Source organism: Hyla sarda, chromosome 4, assembly GCF_029499605.1.
Source record: "Hyla sarda isolate aHylSar1 chromosome 4, aHylSar1.hap1, whole genome shotgun sequence".
In the NCBI taxonomy this organism is placed as follows: Eukaryota; Metazoa; Chordata; class Amphibia; order Anura; family Hylidae; genus Hyla; species Hyla sarda.
In genome coordinates, this window is record NC_079192.1 from 123,866,561 (window position 1) to 123,885,855 (window position 19,295).

The following is a 19,295-nucleotide window of genomic DNA, read 5'->3' on the forward strand; positions in this document are numbered from 1 at the left end:
CAAATGCCTCTAGACTAATACCATAAAATGGTACATGATGATGGAATTACAGAAAAAATAAATAAATCGGACTGTGCTTCACTTTAAATGATGTACAAATTTAATATAAAAAATATTACAAATAAGACATAAAATAAATAATGCAAATCTAATACATAAATGCCTGCTACCACAGGGCCCTTGTGGGGAGGTATGATATTTGAATACAAAGCATATATTAAAAAAAAAAATTTAAATATAGCATGTGAATTACGTTCTACCGCTATCCCAATATATTGCAAACCGACATAGTGTACTTTTGTGCGGTACACTCCGTTCTCATGTGATTTAGAACAGTTCACAAAGTGATATAGTTACCAACTCCTAGGGGTAGTTTTGGCTGGACGTCCGAGAGATGGATATGTGAGGGCTGTGTCCAGCGCTAGCGTGCGCATACGGTGACGGGCCCGGATGCCACAGGCCAAAAAGGTCACCGGTCACGGAGTAATTGCAGGCTCGATGGCAGATGTAGTGGAGGCTGTGTCCAGCGCTGGCATGCGCTTGCGGTGACGGGCCCGGTTGCCGCAGGCCAAAGAGAAGTCACCGGTCACGGAGTGGCTCCGGAGGTGGAGATGTACTCGGAGATAGATGGATCTTGCTCCGGAAACAAGGAAAGGAAAGCCTCGTGGAAGATCTCTCGGCGTCTGGTGGAATGGCGGATGAATTACAGCCAGGTGTAAAATCAGCAGATGATGGAGTTGTGTCGGAGGTAAGTGATGGCGGTTTGTGGATTGCGGTGGTCATGCGGTAAATATTTCTTTCTCTAGACGCGTTTCAGGGTACTTTATATATGACCCTTTCCTCAGTAGAGATATCTGATATCTCTACTGAGGAAAGGGTCATATATAAAGTACCCTGAAACGCGTCTAGAGAAAGAAATATTTACCGCATGACCACCGCAATCCACAAACCGCCATCACTTACCTCCGACACAACTCCATCATCTGCTGATTTTACACCTGGCTGTAATTCATCCGCCATTCCACCAGACGCCGAGAGATCTTCCACGAGGCTTTCCTTTCCTTGTTTCCGGAGCAAGATCCATCTATCTCCGAGTACATCTCCACCTCCGGAGCCACTCCGTGACCGGTGACTTCTCTTCGGCCTGCGGCAACCGGGCCCGTCACCGCAAGCGCATGCCAGCGCTGGACACAGCCACCACTACATCTGCCATCGAGCCTGCAATTACTCCGTGACCGGTGACCTTTTTGGCCTGTGGCATCCGGGCCCGTCACCGTATGCGCACGCTAGCGCTGGACACAGCCCTCACATATCCATCTCTCGGACGTCCAGCCAAAACTACCCCTAGGAGTTGGTAACTATATCACTTTGTGAACTGTTCTAAATCACATGAGAACGGAGTGTACCGCACAAAAGTACACTATGTCGGTTTGCAATATATTGGGATAGCGGTAGAACGTAATTCACATGCTATATTTAAAAAATTTTTTTTAATATATGCTTTGTATTCAAATATCATACCTCCCCACAAGGGCCCTGTGGTAGGAGGCATTTATGTATTAGATTTGCATTATTTATTTTATGTCTTATTTGTAATATTTTTTATATTAAATTTGTACATCATTTAAAGTGAAGCACAGTCCAATTTATTTATTTTTTCTGTAATTCCATCATCATGTACCATTTTATGGTATTAGTCTAGAGGCATTTGGTACCCCCCCTTTTTTTCCTTAGATTTGTAAATTACTTCTATTAAAAAATCTCTATCCTTTCAGTACTTATGAGCTGCTGAAGTTGAGTTGTTCTTTTCTGTCTAAGTGTTCTCTGATGACACCTGTCTCAGGAGCCGTCTTTGTTTTATTAGCAATGAAATGGCTCAGGTCTTTTCCCTCAAAAACTAGGTTTTTACCCTCTAATAATGTCATTTCCTTTTTCTTTGCAGGTTTGGTATCTACATTTTTTTGTCATAATACGTTCGTCCAAAAAAGCCAATCCTACATTTGTTTCTGACAGATACCGAAGGTATCTCTTAGCAACTGTGAGAGCACTTTTTTTATTTTACACGTCTGCATCTGGGCAAGTGCTCAGAAGCTGTAGCACATCCAAATCCTTCTTTGGAGCCCATTGCCTCGTGCCAAAAAGTAAACATATATGAGGCTGACAAAATGTGCAACCCGTTTCATCCCTTCAACTGTTTAGTGAAGAGGACAACTTTAAGTGCATATATCACCTTTGCCACCCATCTTGCTTGATGCAGATCCCCTGGGATCCCGAAACTGAATTTCACTAGTTTGAGATAAGCGATCAATGTGTGCAACCCCTAATTACTTGAAATTTGGCATATACTGTATTTTTCGCCGTATAAGATGCACTTTTTCTTCCCCAAAACGGGGGGGGGGGGGGGGGAGTTGGTGCGTCTTATACGGCGAATACCTGCGGCCATCAACGGCCAGGACCCACGGCTAATACAGGACATCACCGATCGCGGTGATGCCATGTATTAACCCTTCAGACGCGGTGATCAAGGCTGACCCCCGCGTCTGAAGCGAAAATAACACTAACCAGGCTGTTCAGTCTGGCTGTTCGGGACCGCCGCGGGGAAATCGCGGCGTCCCGAACAGCTTACAGGACACCGGGAGGGACCTTACCTGCCTCCTCAGTGTCTGCTCCGTGCCGGGATCCCCTGCATGGCCGGCGCTCTCCTTCGATGTCATCACGTCGTAGTGCACGCCGCCCCGTTATCCAATAGGAGCGACGTGCATAGCGATGTGATGACGGCGACGGAGAGCGTGGATCCCAGGGAAGAAGACGTCAGGAGCATCGGGGACACCACGGGGACGCGGCGACAGCGATGGAGCGACATCCAGGGCAGCAGTGATGGGTCCGGAGCGGCGGGGACACGTGAGTACTACCTCCTATCCAGTGGTCTTCAACCTGCGGACCTCCAGATGTTGCAAAACTACAACTCCCAGCATGCCCGGACAGCCGTTGGCTGTCCGGGCATGCTGGGAGTTGTAGTTTTGCAACATCTGGAGGTCTGCAGGTTGAAGAACACTGTTGGGTGCAGAATCTTTTTTTTCTAGATTTTGCACCTTTAAAATAGGGTCTTATATGCCGGTGCGTCCTATAGGGCGAAAAATACGGTATATCTAACATCACAGAGAATCGGGGTGTAAGCAAAGTCATATGAAAATCACATCATTGGAAAAATGAAACACCCTAAACATCATGATGGCAAAAACCATCATGGCAGGGCTGACTGTCAGTGGACACCTTATTGGGTTTCTAGTTTTGACAGAAGCTCTATACCTCTGTTGGTATTGTGAACACAGCCTTGACGCCACAGTGCAAAAACTTCCAAAACCCAGAAGTGCCCTTCTCAAGAAGTATATGACTTCTTACCTATATAATTTAAAGGGGTTGTGCGCTGCCCTGCCTTTCGGAGCTCCGCTCGCAGTGTCCGGAAGTTCATTGCTCCGAACGCGGTGTGCAGGCTTCCGTGTTCGTGGCCGCCCCCTTGTGACTTCACGCCCGCCCCCTCAACCAAAGTCTATGGGAAGGTGGTGTGACAGCAGTCGCGCCCCCTTTCCATAGACTTTCAATGAGGGGGCGGGCGTGACATCACGAGGGGGCGACCGCGAACAAGGAAGCCCGCACACAGCGTTCGGAGCAATGAACTTCCGGACGCTGCGAGCGGAGCTCTGAAAGGCAGGGCAGCGCACAACCCCTTTAAACATCAATTAACATGCATGCTCCGCCCCTTCCTTTTAGGGTAATACAATGGTAGTATAAAGGGGAGCTTCATTTGGTAGTAGTCAGGTTACAAGTAAGGACCTTTGCAGATCCCAAACGCATTGATCCATTTTCTATGCGTTACTACAGTGTTTCTTGTATATTTTTTTCATGTTGATGTTGTTCAAATTATGGCTTTTCAATAAGAGAAAAAAAAAAAACTTTTAATTGGAAGGTATGTGCTGGCCCAGAAATCCCTTTTTTCATATTTTTAAATACCAAATGTATGAATTCAGAGATAAAGGGGGTTCTCCTATAAGGACCATCATTTATTGACTACTGTAGAAGGTGGCTTCAATGTACCTCTAGAGGACCTGGCTTGTCCGTACATTACATGGACAGATTCACCTTCAAGGAGTGCTGTGTAATGCTTCATTTACCCTGCGGGGGCACTGTGGGCGAACTGAACACACTGCAGGTTACATCTGATCTAGCTTTCCTGCAGCAGGGCACCATAGAGTCAGGCTATTACTAGGGGAAACTTCTAACAATAAACTAAATAACTTTTTTTTTTAGATTGAGCCGATTGGCTGAAACAACCAAAATGTAAAAGTATAAAGTACAAAACAAGACTCTAGGAGAGTGAATGACAGCCCTTGTGGGAGCTTCACCAGCTGCTATATTCTGCATGGTGTGGGGCACACTATAATTCTGCAGGCTACATAAACATTTAGCATTGCTTAGCGACCGTCTGGAACAATCCCAGGACATAGAAGTGAACAACAAGGAAACTAAAGAAGTAATAAGACACAGTCATAAAACAAAAGTACACACCGTATAATACACCCCGCAAGAAAAGACATCAAAACAAGGTCATAAAAACCGCCTTAATATGGAGTGTAAATCAGATTTTACAACAATCAATACTAAAACCGTTCTGTGGCCAAACCTGCACTGAGGATGCCAACATGACAGCTATGATGTCCTAGATATTCACAGCAACATAGGGGACAATGGCGGAGAAATGTGTGTTGTGCCGCCCTAAATTCACATCAATAACTTAACTACAAATGGGGCTTACTAAGCTATATGGCCCTTTAAGTTAAACACGTTGCACAATAAATGTAGACAGACACTGCAACTGGATGGGACCACAGGATGCCAGGTAAGATTATCATTTTGGGTTTTACTGATAATGGTCCTTTTGGGTGCATTCACATGGGCCGATTTCCTGGGAACTGTCCAGAGTAGAAGCAAGTCCCCATAGCAGATCTCTTCTACTCTGTGCAGTTCCCGAGACAAGCAGAGGTGTCAGCAGAGAGCACTGTTGCCAGGCAGAAAAGAACAACTCAACTTTAGCAGCTGATAATTATTGGACGGATTAAGATTTTTTTTTTTTTTTTTTATAGAAGTAATTTACAAATCTGTTTAACTTCTGGAGCCAGTTGGGAAAAAGTTTTTCCTGGAATACCCCTTTAATGGTAGCAAAATACCATGTCAGAGATAACGTGTTCTCTACTGGAAGTTTGAATCAGGGCAGGCTCTCTGCCACAGATTCTTGGCAGCTGGGTCTGCTGCGGATTTTCTGCAGTGGAAATTCCGCTGCTGACCATCTGTCGCAGAGTCAAACTCTCAGTGGAAAACACACTGCTATCTCGCAATTAAATCTGCCAATGTAAACAGACCCTAAGGGTACTGCCCATGTACAGGTTTTGCTGCAGATTTTTCAGATCACCCGTGAATAAGCCCTTAGGATATCTTCACACAGAAATAATCACTTGTGGATTTTCCACTGCGGAATTCTGTAAATGGATATTCAGATGCGGAAATTCTGTTTTGTTGATACCAATTGACTAAAATGGGTAGCAACATAATCTGCTTGCAGATATTCCACAGTGGATAACGTACGTGTGAAAGTACCCTAGGGGTGTATTCACACGCGCAGTATCTGTTGCATATTTGAAGCTACAGATCTAATGCTTTATTTAATTATTTCGTTTACATAGAAATCTGCAGCATCAAATATGAAGCAGATCTTGCACAAATATGAAGCAGATCTTGTACATTTGTACTTTTTTTTTAGTTTGTTTTTACAGATGATGATTAGAGTTGAGCGAACTTACAGTAAATTCGATTCGTCACGAACTTCTCGGCTCGGCAGTTGATTACTTATCCTGCGTAAATTAGTTCAGCCTTCAGGTGCTCTGGTGGGCTGGAAAAGGTGGATACATTCCTAGGAAAGAGTCTCCTAGGACTGTATCCACCTTTTCCAGCCCACGGGAGCACCTGAAAGCTGAACTAATCTATGCAGGAAAAGTCATCAACTGTCGAGCCGAGAAGTTCGTGACGAATCGAGTTTACTGTAAGTTCGCTCATCTCTAATGATCATGATGATGATGATATATATCTGTGATAAACCATGACATCTTCTCAGTGCAGAGCAGACCCATAATCCAGAGAATGGAAGGGCAGCAGCATTGGTTTAGCGCTATGGTGCCATCCCTGTTTTTCCAGCATGGTGGCATTCACAGCTTTATTCAAGTTCCCTCTACAGCAGCTGGTTTAGTGCTGCAGCCCCTTCATTTTAAGGATCTTATTGCCAAAACCCCACAGGTCAGAGCCATGAGAAGCCATCATTGCCTGTGATAGGAAAACTCCTTAGATTGTCAGATTATATCTAATTCATTGTTTCTGGGGAGGTTTCTCGAAGCTTTTATCTGCCATTTTACGAACAGTCTTCACCACATGACAATAAGACGCATCAAAGACGTGGTATATTACATACAGCAGGATCTCCTGTTTTGTCAGGTACGTCAGCTCCTACAAGAAAAGGAGAAAAGAGGATAAATATTACACCAGTGATAAGATGAAGTAAAAAAAACAACAAGACTATGAGCTAAAGGGGTTATCCCAACATTAAAAGTTATCTCCTTTTACACAGAATAGGGGATCACTAGCTGATCAGTGGGGTCTGAAGTGCTCAGGAAGTTAATGGGCTCCTTTAACCCCTTGGGGACGGAGCCCATTATGACCCTAAGGACGGGAGCATTTTTTGCAAATCTGACCACTGTCACTTTAAGCATTAATAACTCTGGAATGCTTTTACTTATAAATTTGATTCCGAGATTGTTTTTTCGTGACATATTCTACTCTATGTTAGTGGTAAATTTTCGGCGATACTTGCATCCTTTCTTGGTGAAAAATGTGAAAATTTCATGAAAAATCTGAAAATGTAGCATTTTTCTAACTTTGAAGCTCTCTGCTTAAAAGGAATATGGATATTCCAAATAAATTATATATTGATTCACATATACAATATGTCTACTTTATGTTTGCATCATAAAATTGATGAGTTTTTACTTTTGGAAGACACCAGAGGGCTTCAAAGTTCAGCAACAATTTTCCAATTTTTCGCAAAATTTTCAAAATCGGAATTTTTCAGGGACCAGTTCAGGTTTGAAGTGGATTTGAAGGGTCTTCTGGTTAGAAATACCCCATAAATGACCCCATTATAAAAACTGCACCCCTCAAAGTATTCAAAATGACATTCAGTAAGTGTGTTAACCCTTTAGGTGTTTCACAGGAATAGCAGCAAAGTGAAGGAGAAAATTCAAAATCTTCATTTTTTACACTCGCATGTTCTTGTAGACCCAGTTTTTGAATTTTTACAAGGGGTAAAAGGAAAAAAATCCTCTCAAAATTTGTAACCCAATTTCTCTTGAGTAAGAAAATACCTCATATGTGTATGTCAAGTGTTCGGCGTGTGCACTAGAGGGCTCAGAAGGGAAGGAGCAACAATGGGATTTAGGAGAGCGAGTTTTTCTGAAATGGTTTTTGGGGGGCATGTCCCATTTAGGAAGCCCCTATGGTGCCAGGACAGCAAAAAACCCCACATCGCACACTATTATGGAAACGACACCCCTCAAGGAACGTAACAAGGGGTACGGTAAGCCTTAACACCCCACAGGTGTTTGACAACTTTTTGTTAAAGTCGGATGTGTAAATGAAAAAAAAAAAAAATTCCACTAAAATGCTGGTTTTTCCCCAAATTTTACTTTTTTACAAAGGGTAATAGGAGAAAATGCCCCCCAAAATTTGTAACCCCATTTCTTCTGAGTATGGAAATACCCCATGTTTGGACATCAAGTGCACTGCGAGCGAACTACAATGCTCAGAAGAGAAGGAGCGCCATTGACCTTTTAGAGAGATAATTTGTTTGGAATGGAAGTCGGGGGCCATGTGCATTTACAAAGCCCCCCGTGGTGCCAGAACAGTGGACCCCCCCACATGTGACCCCATTTTGGAAACTACACCCCTCACGGAATGTAATAAGGGGTACAGTGAGCATTTACACCCCACAGGTGTTTGACAGATCTTTGGAACAGTGGGCTGTGCAAACAAAAAAATTTAATTTTTCATTTTCACGTACCACTGTCCCAAAAATCTGTCAGACCCCTGTGGGGCGTAAATGCTCACTGTACCCCTTATTACATTCCGTGAGGGGTGTAGTTTCCAAAATGGGGTCACATGTGGGTATTTATTTTTTTGCACTTATGTCAGAACTGCTGTAAAATCAGCCACCCGGTGCAAATCACCAATTTAGGCCTCAAATGTACATGGCGCTCTCACTCCTGAGCCTTGTTATGCGCCCGAAGAGCATTTTACGCCCACATATGGGGTATTTCCGTACTCAGGAGAAATTGCGTTACAAATTTTGGGGGTCATTTTTTCCTTTTACCTCTTGTGAAAATAAAAAGTAAAGGGCAACACCAGCATGTTAGTGTAAAAATTACACAACAGGCTGGTGTAGACCCCAACTTTTCCTTTTCATAAGGGGTAAAAGGAGAAAAAGCCTCCCAAAATTTGTAGTGTAATTTCTCCCGAGTACGGAGATACCCCATATGTGGCACTAAACTGTTTCCTTGAAATACGACAGGGCTCCGAAGTGAGAGAGCGCCATGCGCATTTGAGGACTAAATTAGGGATTGCATAGGGGTGGACATTGGGAATCACTGGCGTAGAATACCCCTAACAGGGTGCCTCCAGCTGTTGCTAAACTCCCAGCATGCCTGGACAATCAGTGGCTGTCCGGAAATGCTGGGAGTTGTAGTTTTGCAACAGCTGGAGGCTCCGTTTTGGAAACACTGCTGTACAATACGTTTTTCATTTTTATTGGGGGGGGGGGGACAGTGTAAGGGGGTGTTTATGTAGTGTTTTACTCTTTATTAGGCGTTAGTGTAGTGTAGTGTTTTTAGGGTACATTCACACTGGCGGGTTACGGTGAGTTTCCCGCTAGGAATTTGCGCTGCGGCGAAAAATTTGCCGCAGCTCATACTTGAAGCAGGAAACTTGTTGTAAACCCGCCCGTGTAAATGTACCCTGTACGTTCACATGGGGGGGGGGGGGGGGGGGCAAACCTCCAGCTGTTTCAAAACTACAACTCCCAGCATGTACGGTCTGTCAGTACATGCTGGGAGTTGTAGTTTTGCAACAGCTGGAGGCACACTGGTTGGAAAACCTTCAGTTAGGTTCTGTTACCTAACTCAGTATTTTCCAACCAGTGAGCCTCCTGCTGTTGCAAAACTACAACTCCCAGCATGTACTGACAGACCGTGCATGCTGGGAGTTGTAGTTTTGAAACAGCTGGAGGCACACTGGTTGGAAAATACTGAGTTGGGTTCTGTTACCTAACTCAGTATTTTCCAACCAGTGTGCCTCCAGCTGTTGCAAAACTACAATTCCCAGCATGTCTGATCACAGAAGGGCATGCTGGGAGATGTAGTTATGCAACAGCTGGAGGTATGCAACTACAACTCCTAGCATGCCGAGACAGCTGTTTTCTGTGTGGGCATGCTGGAATTTGTAGTTTTGCAACATCTGGAGTGCTACAATTTAGAGACCACTGAACAGTGATCTCCAAACTGTGAACCTCCAGATGTTGCAAAACTACAACTACCAGCATGCCCAGACAGCAAACAGCTGTGTGGGCATGCTAGGAGTTGTAGTTTTGCAAGATTTAGAGGGCAGTATAGAGATCACTGTGCAGTGGTCTCTAAACTGCAGACCTCCAGCTGTTGCAAAACTACAAATTCCAGCATGCCCACACAGCAAACAGCTGTCTGGGCATGCTGGGAGTTGTAGTTTTGCAACATCTGGAGGGCTACAGTCTAGAGATCACTATAGTGGTCTCAGACTGTAGCCCTCTAGATGTTGCTATGCAACTACGTCGCATCCGGGAGCCGTCCTCTTCTGCCGCACGCCGCCGATCCCCGTCGTTCCGCTGCCTCCGGACGGGTAAGTGGACTCCGGCGCCGCTCCTCTTCGTTTTCCCCGTTCTGCCCCGCCTATTGTGGGAGGGCAGGATGGGGAAAACGAAAGTAAACCCCTCCGCCCCTAATCTGCTATTGGTGGTCGCGTCTAGACCACCAATAGCAGAGATAGGAGGGGTGGCTACTCTGCCACCTCACTCCTATCGCTTTAGGGGGATCGTGGGTGTCTTAGACACCCGCGATCCCCCTTCTATTCCGGGTCACCGGGTCACCATAGACCCGTAATGACCCGGAATCGGCGCAAATCGCAAGTGTGAATTCACTTGCGATTTGCGCCGATCGCCGACATGGGGGGGATCTAATGACCCCCCTGGGCATTTGCACGGGGTGCCTGCTGATAGATGTCAGCAGTCACCCCGGCCCGGTCCCCGCCCGGCGCGCAGCGGGGGCCGAAATTCCCACGGGCGTATGCATACGCCCTTCGTCCCCAACAGGTTAAAGGGGTACTCCGGTGGGAAAATTGTTTTTTTTTTAAAGGGGTTGTCTGCTGCCCTGCCTTTCGGAGCTCCGCTCGCAGCATCTGGAAGTTCATTACTCCGAACGCTGTGTGCGGGCTTCCGTGTTCGAGGCCGCCCCCTCGTGACGGCATGCCCGCCCCCTCAACGAAAGTCTATGGGAAGGGGGCGCGACAGCTGTTGCATTTAGGAAGCCCCTATGCTGCCAGAACAGCAAAAAATAAAAAAGCACATGGCATACCATTTTGGAAACTAGACCCCTTGAGGAACATAACAAGGAATAAAGTGAGCCTTAATACCCCACAGGTGTTTCACGACTTTTGCATATGTAAAAAAATAAATTTTCACTAAAATGTGTGTTTCCCCCAAATTTCACATTTTTGCAAGGGTTAATAGCAGAAAATAGACCCCAAAATTTGTAATCCCATCTCTTCTGAGTATGGAGGTACCCCATAAGTGGACCTGAAGTGCACTACGGGCGAACTACAATGCTCAGAAGAGAAGGAGTCATATTTGGCTTTTTGAGAGCAAATTTTGTTCGGGGGGCATGTCGCATTCAGGAAGCCCCTATGGTGCCAGGGCAGCAAAATAACCCCCACATGGCATACCATTTTGGAACATAACAAGGGGTACAGTGAGCATTTACCCCCCACTGGTGTCTGTCAGATCTTTGGAACAGTGGGCTGTACAAAATTTTTAATTTGCACAGCCCACTGTTCCAAAGATCTGTCAGACACCAGTGGGGGGGTAAATTCTCACTGCACCCCTCATTACATTCCATGAGGGGTGTAGTTTCCGAAATGGGGTCACATGTGGGGTTATTTTTTTTTGCGTTTGTCAAAACCGCTGTAACAATCAGCTACCCCTGTGCAAATCACCTCAAATGTACATGGTGCACCCTCCCTTCTGGGCCTTGTTGTGCGCCCCCAGAGCACTTTGCACACACATATGGGGTATCTCCGTAGTCGGGAGAAATTGCATTACAAATTTTGTGGGGCTTTTTTCCCTTTTACCTCTTGTCAAAGTGAAAAGAATAGGGCAACACCAGCATGTTAGTGTAAAAAATTAAAAGCCCCCCAAATTTTGTTAGGCAATTTCTCCCGAGAACGGCGATACCCCATATGTGGCCCTATACTGTTGCCTTGAAATACGACAGGGCTCCAAAGTGAGAGCGCCATGTGCATTTCAGGCCTGAATTAGGGATTTGCAAAGGGGTGGACATAGGGGTATTCTACGCCAGTGATTCCCAAACAGGGTGCCTCCAGCTGTTTCATAACTCCCAGCATTTTTGGACAGTCAACGGCTGTCCGGCAATACTGGGAGTTGTTGTTTTGCAACAGCTGGAGGCTCCATTTTGGAAACAGTGGCGTACCAGACGTTTTTCATTTTGATTGGGGAGGGGGGCTGTGTAGGGGTATGTGTATATGTAGTGTTTTTACTTTATTTTGTGTTAGTGTAGTGTTTTTAGGGTACAGTCACACGGGCGGGGGGTTAGAGCGAGTTTCCCGCTGCGAGTTTGAGCTGCCGCGCAAAATTTGCTGCATCGCAAACTTGCAGCCTGATACTCACTGTAAACCCCCTGCCCATGTGAATGTACCCTGTACATTCACAGAGGGGGGACCTCCAGCTGTTGCAAAACTACAACTCCCAGCATGCACGGTCTATCAGTGCATGCTGGTAGTTATAGTTTTGCAACAGCTGGAGGCACACGGGTTGGGAAACACTGAGTTGGGAAACAGACAATGTTTCCCAACCAGTGTGCCTCCAGTTGTTGCAAAACCACAACTCCTAAACATTCTCAGGTATGCTGGAAGTAGTAGTTTGGCAACATCTTTAGAGCCAGATGTTACCAAACTACAACTCCCAGCATGCTTGGAGTTGTAGTTTTGCAACATCTGGAGGACTACAGTTTGGGAACCACTGTATTAGTGGTCTGCAATCTGTGCCCTTCCAGATGTTGTAAAACTAAAACTCCCAGTATGCCAAAACTGTCCAGGCATGCTGGGAGTTGTAGTTCTGCAACATCTGAAGGGCCAGATGTTACAGAACTACAACTCCAAGCATGCTGGGAGTGGTAGTTTGGCCACATCTGGCTCTAAAGATGTTGCCGAACTACTACTTCCAGCATGCCTGAGAATGTTTGGGAGTTGTGGTTTTGCAACAACTGGAGGCACACTGGTTGGGAAACATTGTCTGTTTCCTAACTCAGTGTTTCCCAACCCGTGTGCCTCCAGCTGTTGCAAAACTATAACTACCAGCATGCACTGATAGACCGTGCATGCTGAGGATGTATAGTTTTGCAACATCTGGAAGGGCACAGATTGGGAACCACTGTATTAGTGGTCTGCAAACTGTCTGGGCATGCTGTCTGGGCATGCTGGGAGTTGTAGTGTAAGAGGACCAGATGGAGCAGTCCAGATCGCTTCACGGCGGTCTGGACTGCTGCAAAGGTCCCGCGACGCCGCCGAAGATCCACTCACCTGTCGCCGCCGTCTCCGCCGCCGGGATCCGGGTCTTCAGGGACGAGGTAAGTACCGGGGCCGGGCCCCAGCACTCCTGCGTCCCCCGCCGCGTCCTCCGGTCTTCCTCCCGTTCTCTCCAGACTTCCAGGGGCCGGGCAGGGCGGGAGGAAGTAACCGCCCCCCCCCCCTGCGATTGGTCGGTTAGCTAACCATGGAACCGCAGGGGATAATACTTCAGCATGGTCCTGGCTGAACATTTCCGGGTGGTCAGGTAGCCGCGATTTGCGACGATCGCCGACATGGGGGGCAGACATGGCCCCCCTCGGCGGTTGCCCTGGATGCCTGCTGAAGCATTTCAGAAGGCATCCGCTTCCGATCTCTGCCCGGAGCGCGGCAGGGACCAGAAAACGCCAGGACATACCGGGATGTCCTGGGTCCTTAAAGCCGTGGGTGCGGGGACGTCCCCGTACGTCCTGGGTCCTTAAGAGGTTAAAGGGGTACTCCCGTGAAAAACTTTTTTTTTTTTTTTTATCAACTGGTGCCAGAAAGTTTAGATTTCTCTAATGTCATGACCACAGTGCTCTCTGCTGACCTCGGCTGTCCATTTTAGGATCTGTCCAGAGCAGGAGAAATCCCCATAGCAAACATATGCTGCTCTTGGCAGTTCCTAAAATGTACAGCAGAGGTCAGAAGAGAGCACTGTGGTCGTGACATCAGAGAAATGTAACAAGTAAAGCATTTCCTCTGTAGTATATATATATATCCCCTAAAAAGTACTGGAAGGATTAAGATTTTTTAATAGAAGTAATTTACAAATCAGTGTAACTTTCTGGCACCAGTTGATTTAAAAAAAAATGTTTTCCACAAGAGTACCCCTTTAATGCTGCCCCATGTTGACATTTCTCAGAAAAGGCCATGGCACAGAGCTGCACACAGATGCAGGGGTTGCCCATTTGACTGTACCAAAGACCGGCGTCATATGAGTATAATATAATACAGGCACATTTTTTCAACAGCTGTCAATTCAGGACATAAGACCTATGGCCAGGCTGAGACTTGCAGCCATAATACAAAAAACTAAAAATGCACCTTTATTATGCTTGTGTAGGAACACAACCCGAGCATGATTAATGGGGTCGCTCCCTACAGGCAGTGACCCTATCAGACAGCTGATCCCCTCTGCCCAGGAGTAACAAGCTGTTACCAGAAGGGTCGGGTCTATAACAGAGATCCTTTCACTTGGATCTATGGACATACCTATCGTGACATGTGATCAGGCAACATGTCAGATTATGTCATATTATGGGGGAACTAACAAAGCCAAATTTAATTTTTGGGAATGTATCATTAAGACACTCAAGCACTGTTGTGTGGGGGGACATTTGATCACCATTATGTCACTTCTAAGGCTACGGTCCCACGTACCGCTTACGCAGCCTATTTCACGCTGTGCAAAATTATCTGCCGCAGCGGGAAATATGCAGCGTAATCTCAGATGATTAGAAACAGAGCTAGCTGGCGGCAGCCCTGCGTTTTCAGTGAAGATTGGAGGCGGATTTATCAAAACTTGTGCAAAGGAAAAGTCGACCAGTTGCCCATAGCAACCAATCAGATCACTTTCATTTAGCAGCGGCCTTGTTAAAAATGCGAGCTGATTGGTTGCTATGGGCAACTTTTCCCTCTGGACTGGTTTTGATAAATCTCCCCATTGTGTGGTATGGCAAGGAATACATTTTTGTTTTATTTTACAGTTTTTACACAGTTTTTCATATATCAACAACATAATGTATAAATTTAAAACATATGCAAACAGATACCACAAAAACGTATCCAACATGAAAGGAGTGGTCCAACATTGGAAAACTTATCCCCTATTCTAAGGGATAAGAATCAGATTGTGGGGGGTCTGACAGATGGGGCCCCCGTGATCTCCCGTACAGGGCCATTGGCTCTCCGGCCAGATAGCGTGTTTACTACCACACAAAGCGGCGGCCGACACGCCCCCTCAATACATACAGCTCTACGGCAGAGCTCTCCCATAGAGTTGTATTGAGGGGGCATGTCAGCCACCACATCATACGGTGGTCGACACCTCCTTCCTTGGACTACCGGGGCCCCGTATGGGAGTCCCTGCGGTCGGACTCCCCACGAACTGAAACTTATCCCCTATCCTTAGGATAAGGGATAAGTTTTCCAGTCCTGAAGAACTCCTTTCAGCTAAATTGGTCTTGTTAAGTATCCATTTGTGGTATAGATGTGAACCCACTCTTTAAAGGGTTACTCCGCTCCCCAGCGTCCGGAACATTGAGTTCCTGAACGCTGTGTGCGGGCTTCCGTGTTCACGCCCGCCCCTTCGTGACATCACGGCCTGCCCCCTCAATGAGAGTCTATGGGAAGCCGTAGCACCCCCTCCCATAGACTTGCATTGAGGGGGCGGGATGTGATGTCACATGACGGGTTGTGACGTCACGAGGGGGCAGGCGTGAACACGGAAGCCCGCACACAGCCTTCAGGAATTCTATGTTCCGGACGCTGGGGAGCAGAGTAACCCTTTAAGGGCAGCGGTGTATTTGACGCAGCAGATGTGCCGATGGCAGGCACAGAGGATCTGCAGGGAAAGCTCCTGGCTGCGGCAGTGAGCTCACTGTGCATTTCCTCTGTGACTGCTGTCGCCTCATCCACAGCATCAAATACCCTGCGGATGAGCCCCAAGTGACCCCACCCTAAATGTAAGGCTGGGTTCACACCACGTTTTTGCAATACAGTTTCCTATATGTTTTCAATGTGAAAAACGTATGCATTGACTCTTTATTGAAATCCGTATGCCAAACGATGCATCCAGTTGTGTCCATTTTGCATCTTTTACGGTTTTGTCTGTTTTTTTTCCCATACCCCAAACCGTAGCCCACCACGGTTTTTGATCCGGGTGAAAAACCATATGGAAACCATATACTTTTTTTTTTTTTTTTTTTTTTAAACATGGGAGTCAATAGGAACCGTATGCGCGTACGGTTCCATACGGTTTTTTACATCGGAAGGTTTTTTTCTTGGAATTTCAGTCAAACAAACTTTATTCATAATGGAGTGAAAAGTTAAAAAAAAAAGTATACCTTTTTTTTCTTAAAAACGGATGCAACCGGGCATTATTTTTTCAAACCGTATACAGGTTAAAATTTGTACACACGTTTTGATACAGTAGTTCAGCGCCCAATCTGCACATTTCAGTGTGGAGCTCATGCTGAGCAGTACAGATACCGAGGCAACCATATGACACCCAGCAAGTTCCGTGCCCGATCCCTTCACGGATGACCGGGACTCATGCACAGAACTCGCTGGGCGTCATACGACTGCTTCTATAACAGTACTGCCCAGCGTGAGCTGCGACTCTATTTGCAGAATGGGCGGGTGATCAACGCTGGAGTTACACTTTAAGCATAGTAAAATCCAATAGCCTTTGGCTGTCCGGGCATGCTGGGAGTTGTAGTTTTGCAACAGCTGGAGGCACCCTGGTTGGGAAACACTGCCATAGTGATTATAGAGTTCTCTCATAAGATCCATTACAGCTCTGGTATAGGAGCCTGAGTTATTTATCGGTGGAGTGCCCCTTTAAGTGTAACTTTATGGGTTACTCTCAGTAACCTGAAAACAGGTTAAACTTCTTCCTGTATCTAGTATCAGTATATACAGCAGTGTTTCCAGGGCTCAAGTCCTGCAGGAACAGGTCCTGACCCCTGAGTGTTTCCCAACATATTGCTCTCTTACTGTTGCAACTACAACTCCCAGCATGCCCAAACAGCCGAATAGCCACAGGTTGGCACCTAGCCACAGAGTTCAGTGTCCGGAGCGACCACTTACCTGGTACTCGTTGAGGAGCTGCTTGGACAGCTGGCTGGACGATCCCCCCATACTGACCGCTCTTCCCCCACTAACAACTTCTCCTCGCTAAAACCACTAAACACTAAAACTTCCGCTATAACGTCATTACTGCCGAGGAAACGCCTCATTTGCATATGTCATGTGACTCCGCCCACGGCCCAACCCGTAACTGGGCGTGGTTAGCTATTACACGAGCGGATGGCCCATCCTATTGGGGGAGTTACCATGGAGGGTTAATTAACCCTTAACTGCATGATTAACGTCACTGTATAGATATCCCTACACCGTGCCACTGAAAACCTAGCGACGTGGTGGTCGTGTCCATTTCACCTACAAGGAGGGGTGGTATCAATCATATTAGTTATACTTTCAATGGAATGTATTATATGTTATAGCTGTAGTTTATTTAGAAGACGATCCACGTTACGTTAAGGGCTGTTTGCAGACTCGCCGTTCGAGACTGGTGATTGTTCTAGTAGTGGAACACCCCTGTAGTTGTCACTTGTTGGTATGGTCGGACCAGGAAGTGATAGTGCCAGATACCGGCAGGTAGTGTGTGTGAATGAGCTGGAGATGTGCGGGGTCACAGGTATTGACGGAGACTTCTACCTGTGCGGAGTATAGAGGGGCATGGTAAAACCAGGACTAAGCCGGGCACAGTGTCAGGCAATGGGGCACATGTCGCAGCTGAGATAGGGGGCGCTATATAATAGAGTGCTGCACGGGGAAACATCCTAATACGGTGTTTCTCAACCAGTGTGCCTCCAGCTGTTGCAAAACTACAACTCCCAGCATGACCGGACAGCCTTCGGCTGTCCGGGCATGCTGGGAGTTGTAGTTTTGCATCTGCTGGAGGAACACTGGTTGAGAAACACTGTCCTAATAAATATACGGTCATTGGCCACTTTATTAGGTACACCTTGCCAGTACCTGGTTGGAATTGTATCCTTAGTTTCCTGTTCTTAGCTGACAGGAGTGGCTCCGGTGTGGTCTTCTGCTGCTGTAGCCCATCTGCTTACAGGTTCACATGTTGTGCGTTTACCTTGGTTGTGAGGAGTGAGTTACAGTAATTTCAAACCAGTCAGCCCATTCTCCTCTGACCTCAAGGCATTTTCATCCACACAATTGCGGTTCGCTGGATATTTTCTGTTCTTCAGACCGTTCTCTCCGAACCCTAGAGATGGTTGTGTGTAAAATTCTAGATCAGCAGTTTCTGAAATACCCTGACCAGCCCATTTGGCACCAACAACCATGCCATGTTGTTCAAAATCTCTCTCTTATTTTTATTTATTTTCCCCCCTCATTCTGACTCTGTTTAAACTTTGGCAAGTTGTCTTGACCACCACTACGTGCCTAAATTGCGTTAACAAGCAATTGAACAGGTGTACCTAATAAAGTGGTCAGTGAGTGTAAATTAAAGGAGTACTCTGGTGAAAAATAACTTATCCCCTATCCACAGGATCGCGGGGGTCTGACCAATGGGGCCGCCCGTGATTACCGGAACCCCGGCGCTCATTCGTTCCTATGGGAGCACTGATGATGCTTGAGAGCTGTACTCGGGTCCCATAGGAATGAATGGAGCACGTGCCAGCTGCAGCACGTGCTCCTCACTAAGTGCCGGGTCCTGTCCAGGTGATCACTGGGGGCCCCAATCAGCTATCAGCAGATGGCATTAATTAGGGATGTCCTGATACCAGGTATGTGCATGGTATTGGGGACTCGTCTAATGTCCCCGATACCAAATCTGATACCTACTGGAGTGCTCTGCTTCGCTGCTCCGTCCTCCGGTTCGCATCATTACCGCTGCCCCCGTTCTGCCGTCCACATTATGGCCTCTTATGGAGGAGCATGTGGTACAGGGCCGTTTGAAGGAATTTGGGGGCCCCAAGCTAAATGGACATGGAGGCCCCCCCCCCTTGATGATCACGAACGTCACGCTCTAGGGCCGGCGTCAGGACGTAGTAACTCTGGCCCTCGAATGCTGGGAGCGCGATTTGAGCGAACGTCGATACGAGGCCCCCACATTAGGTGCGGCACAGTTCCCCCCCCACGTTAGGTGCGGCACAGTTCCCCCCCCCCCCACGTTAGGTGCGGCACAGTTCCCCCCCCCCCCCACGTTAGGTGCGGCACAGTTCCCCCCCCCCCCACGTTAGGTGCGGCACAGTTCCCCCCCCCCCCCCCACGTTAGGTGCGGCACAGTTCCCCCCCCCCCCCCCCCACGTTAGGTGTGGCACAGTTCCCCCCCCCCCACGTTAGGTGCGGCACAGTTCCCCCCCCCACGTTAGGTGCGGCACAGTTCCCCCCCCCCCACGTTAGGTGCAGCACAGTTCCCCCCCACGTTAGGTGCGGCACAGTTCCCCCCCCCCCCCCACGTTAGGTGCGGCACAGTTTCCCCCCCCCCCCCCACGTTAGGTGCGGCACAGTTTCCCCCGCCCCACACG

The 19,295-nt window shown here is 47.2% G+C and overlaps 1 protein-coding gene across 1 annotated transcript in view; it reads right to left on the reverse strand.

The window, feature by feature from the left end:
- CIB1 (calcium and integrin binding 1) overlaps nucleotides 1-17,114 on the reverse strand; it is a 34,487-nt gene extending 17,373 nt beyond the window's left edge. Inside the window, exons 1-2 of the mRNA XM_056572016.1 lie at nucleotides 16,834-17,114; nucleotides 6,518-6,552 (exon numbers count right to left, since the gene is read on the reverse strand). Of these exons, the coding sequence (XP_056427991.1) occupies nucleotides 6,518-6,552; nucleotides 16,834-16,884 (86 nt within the window). The 5' untranslated portion in view covers nucleotides 16,885-17,114. The remainder of the gene's footprint in view (nucleotides 1-6,517; nucleotides 6,553-16,833) is intronic.
- Nucleotides 17,115-19,295: the final 2,181 nt, after the last annotated feature.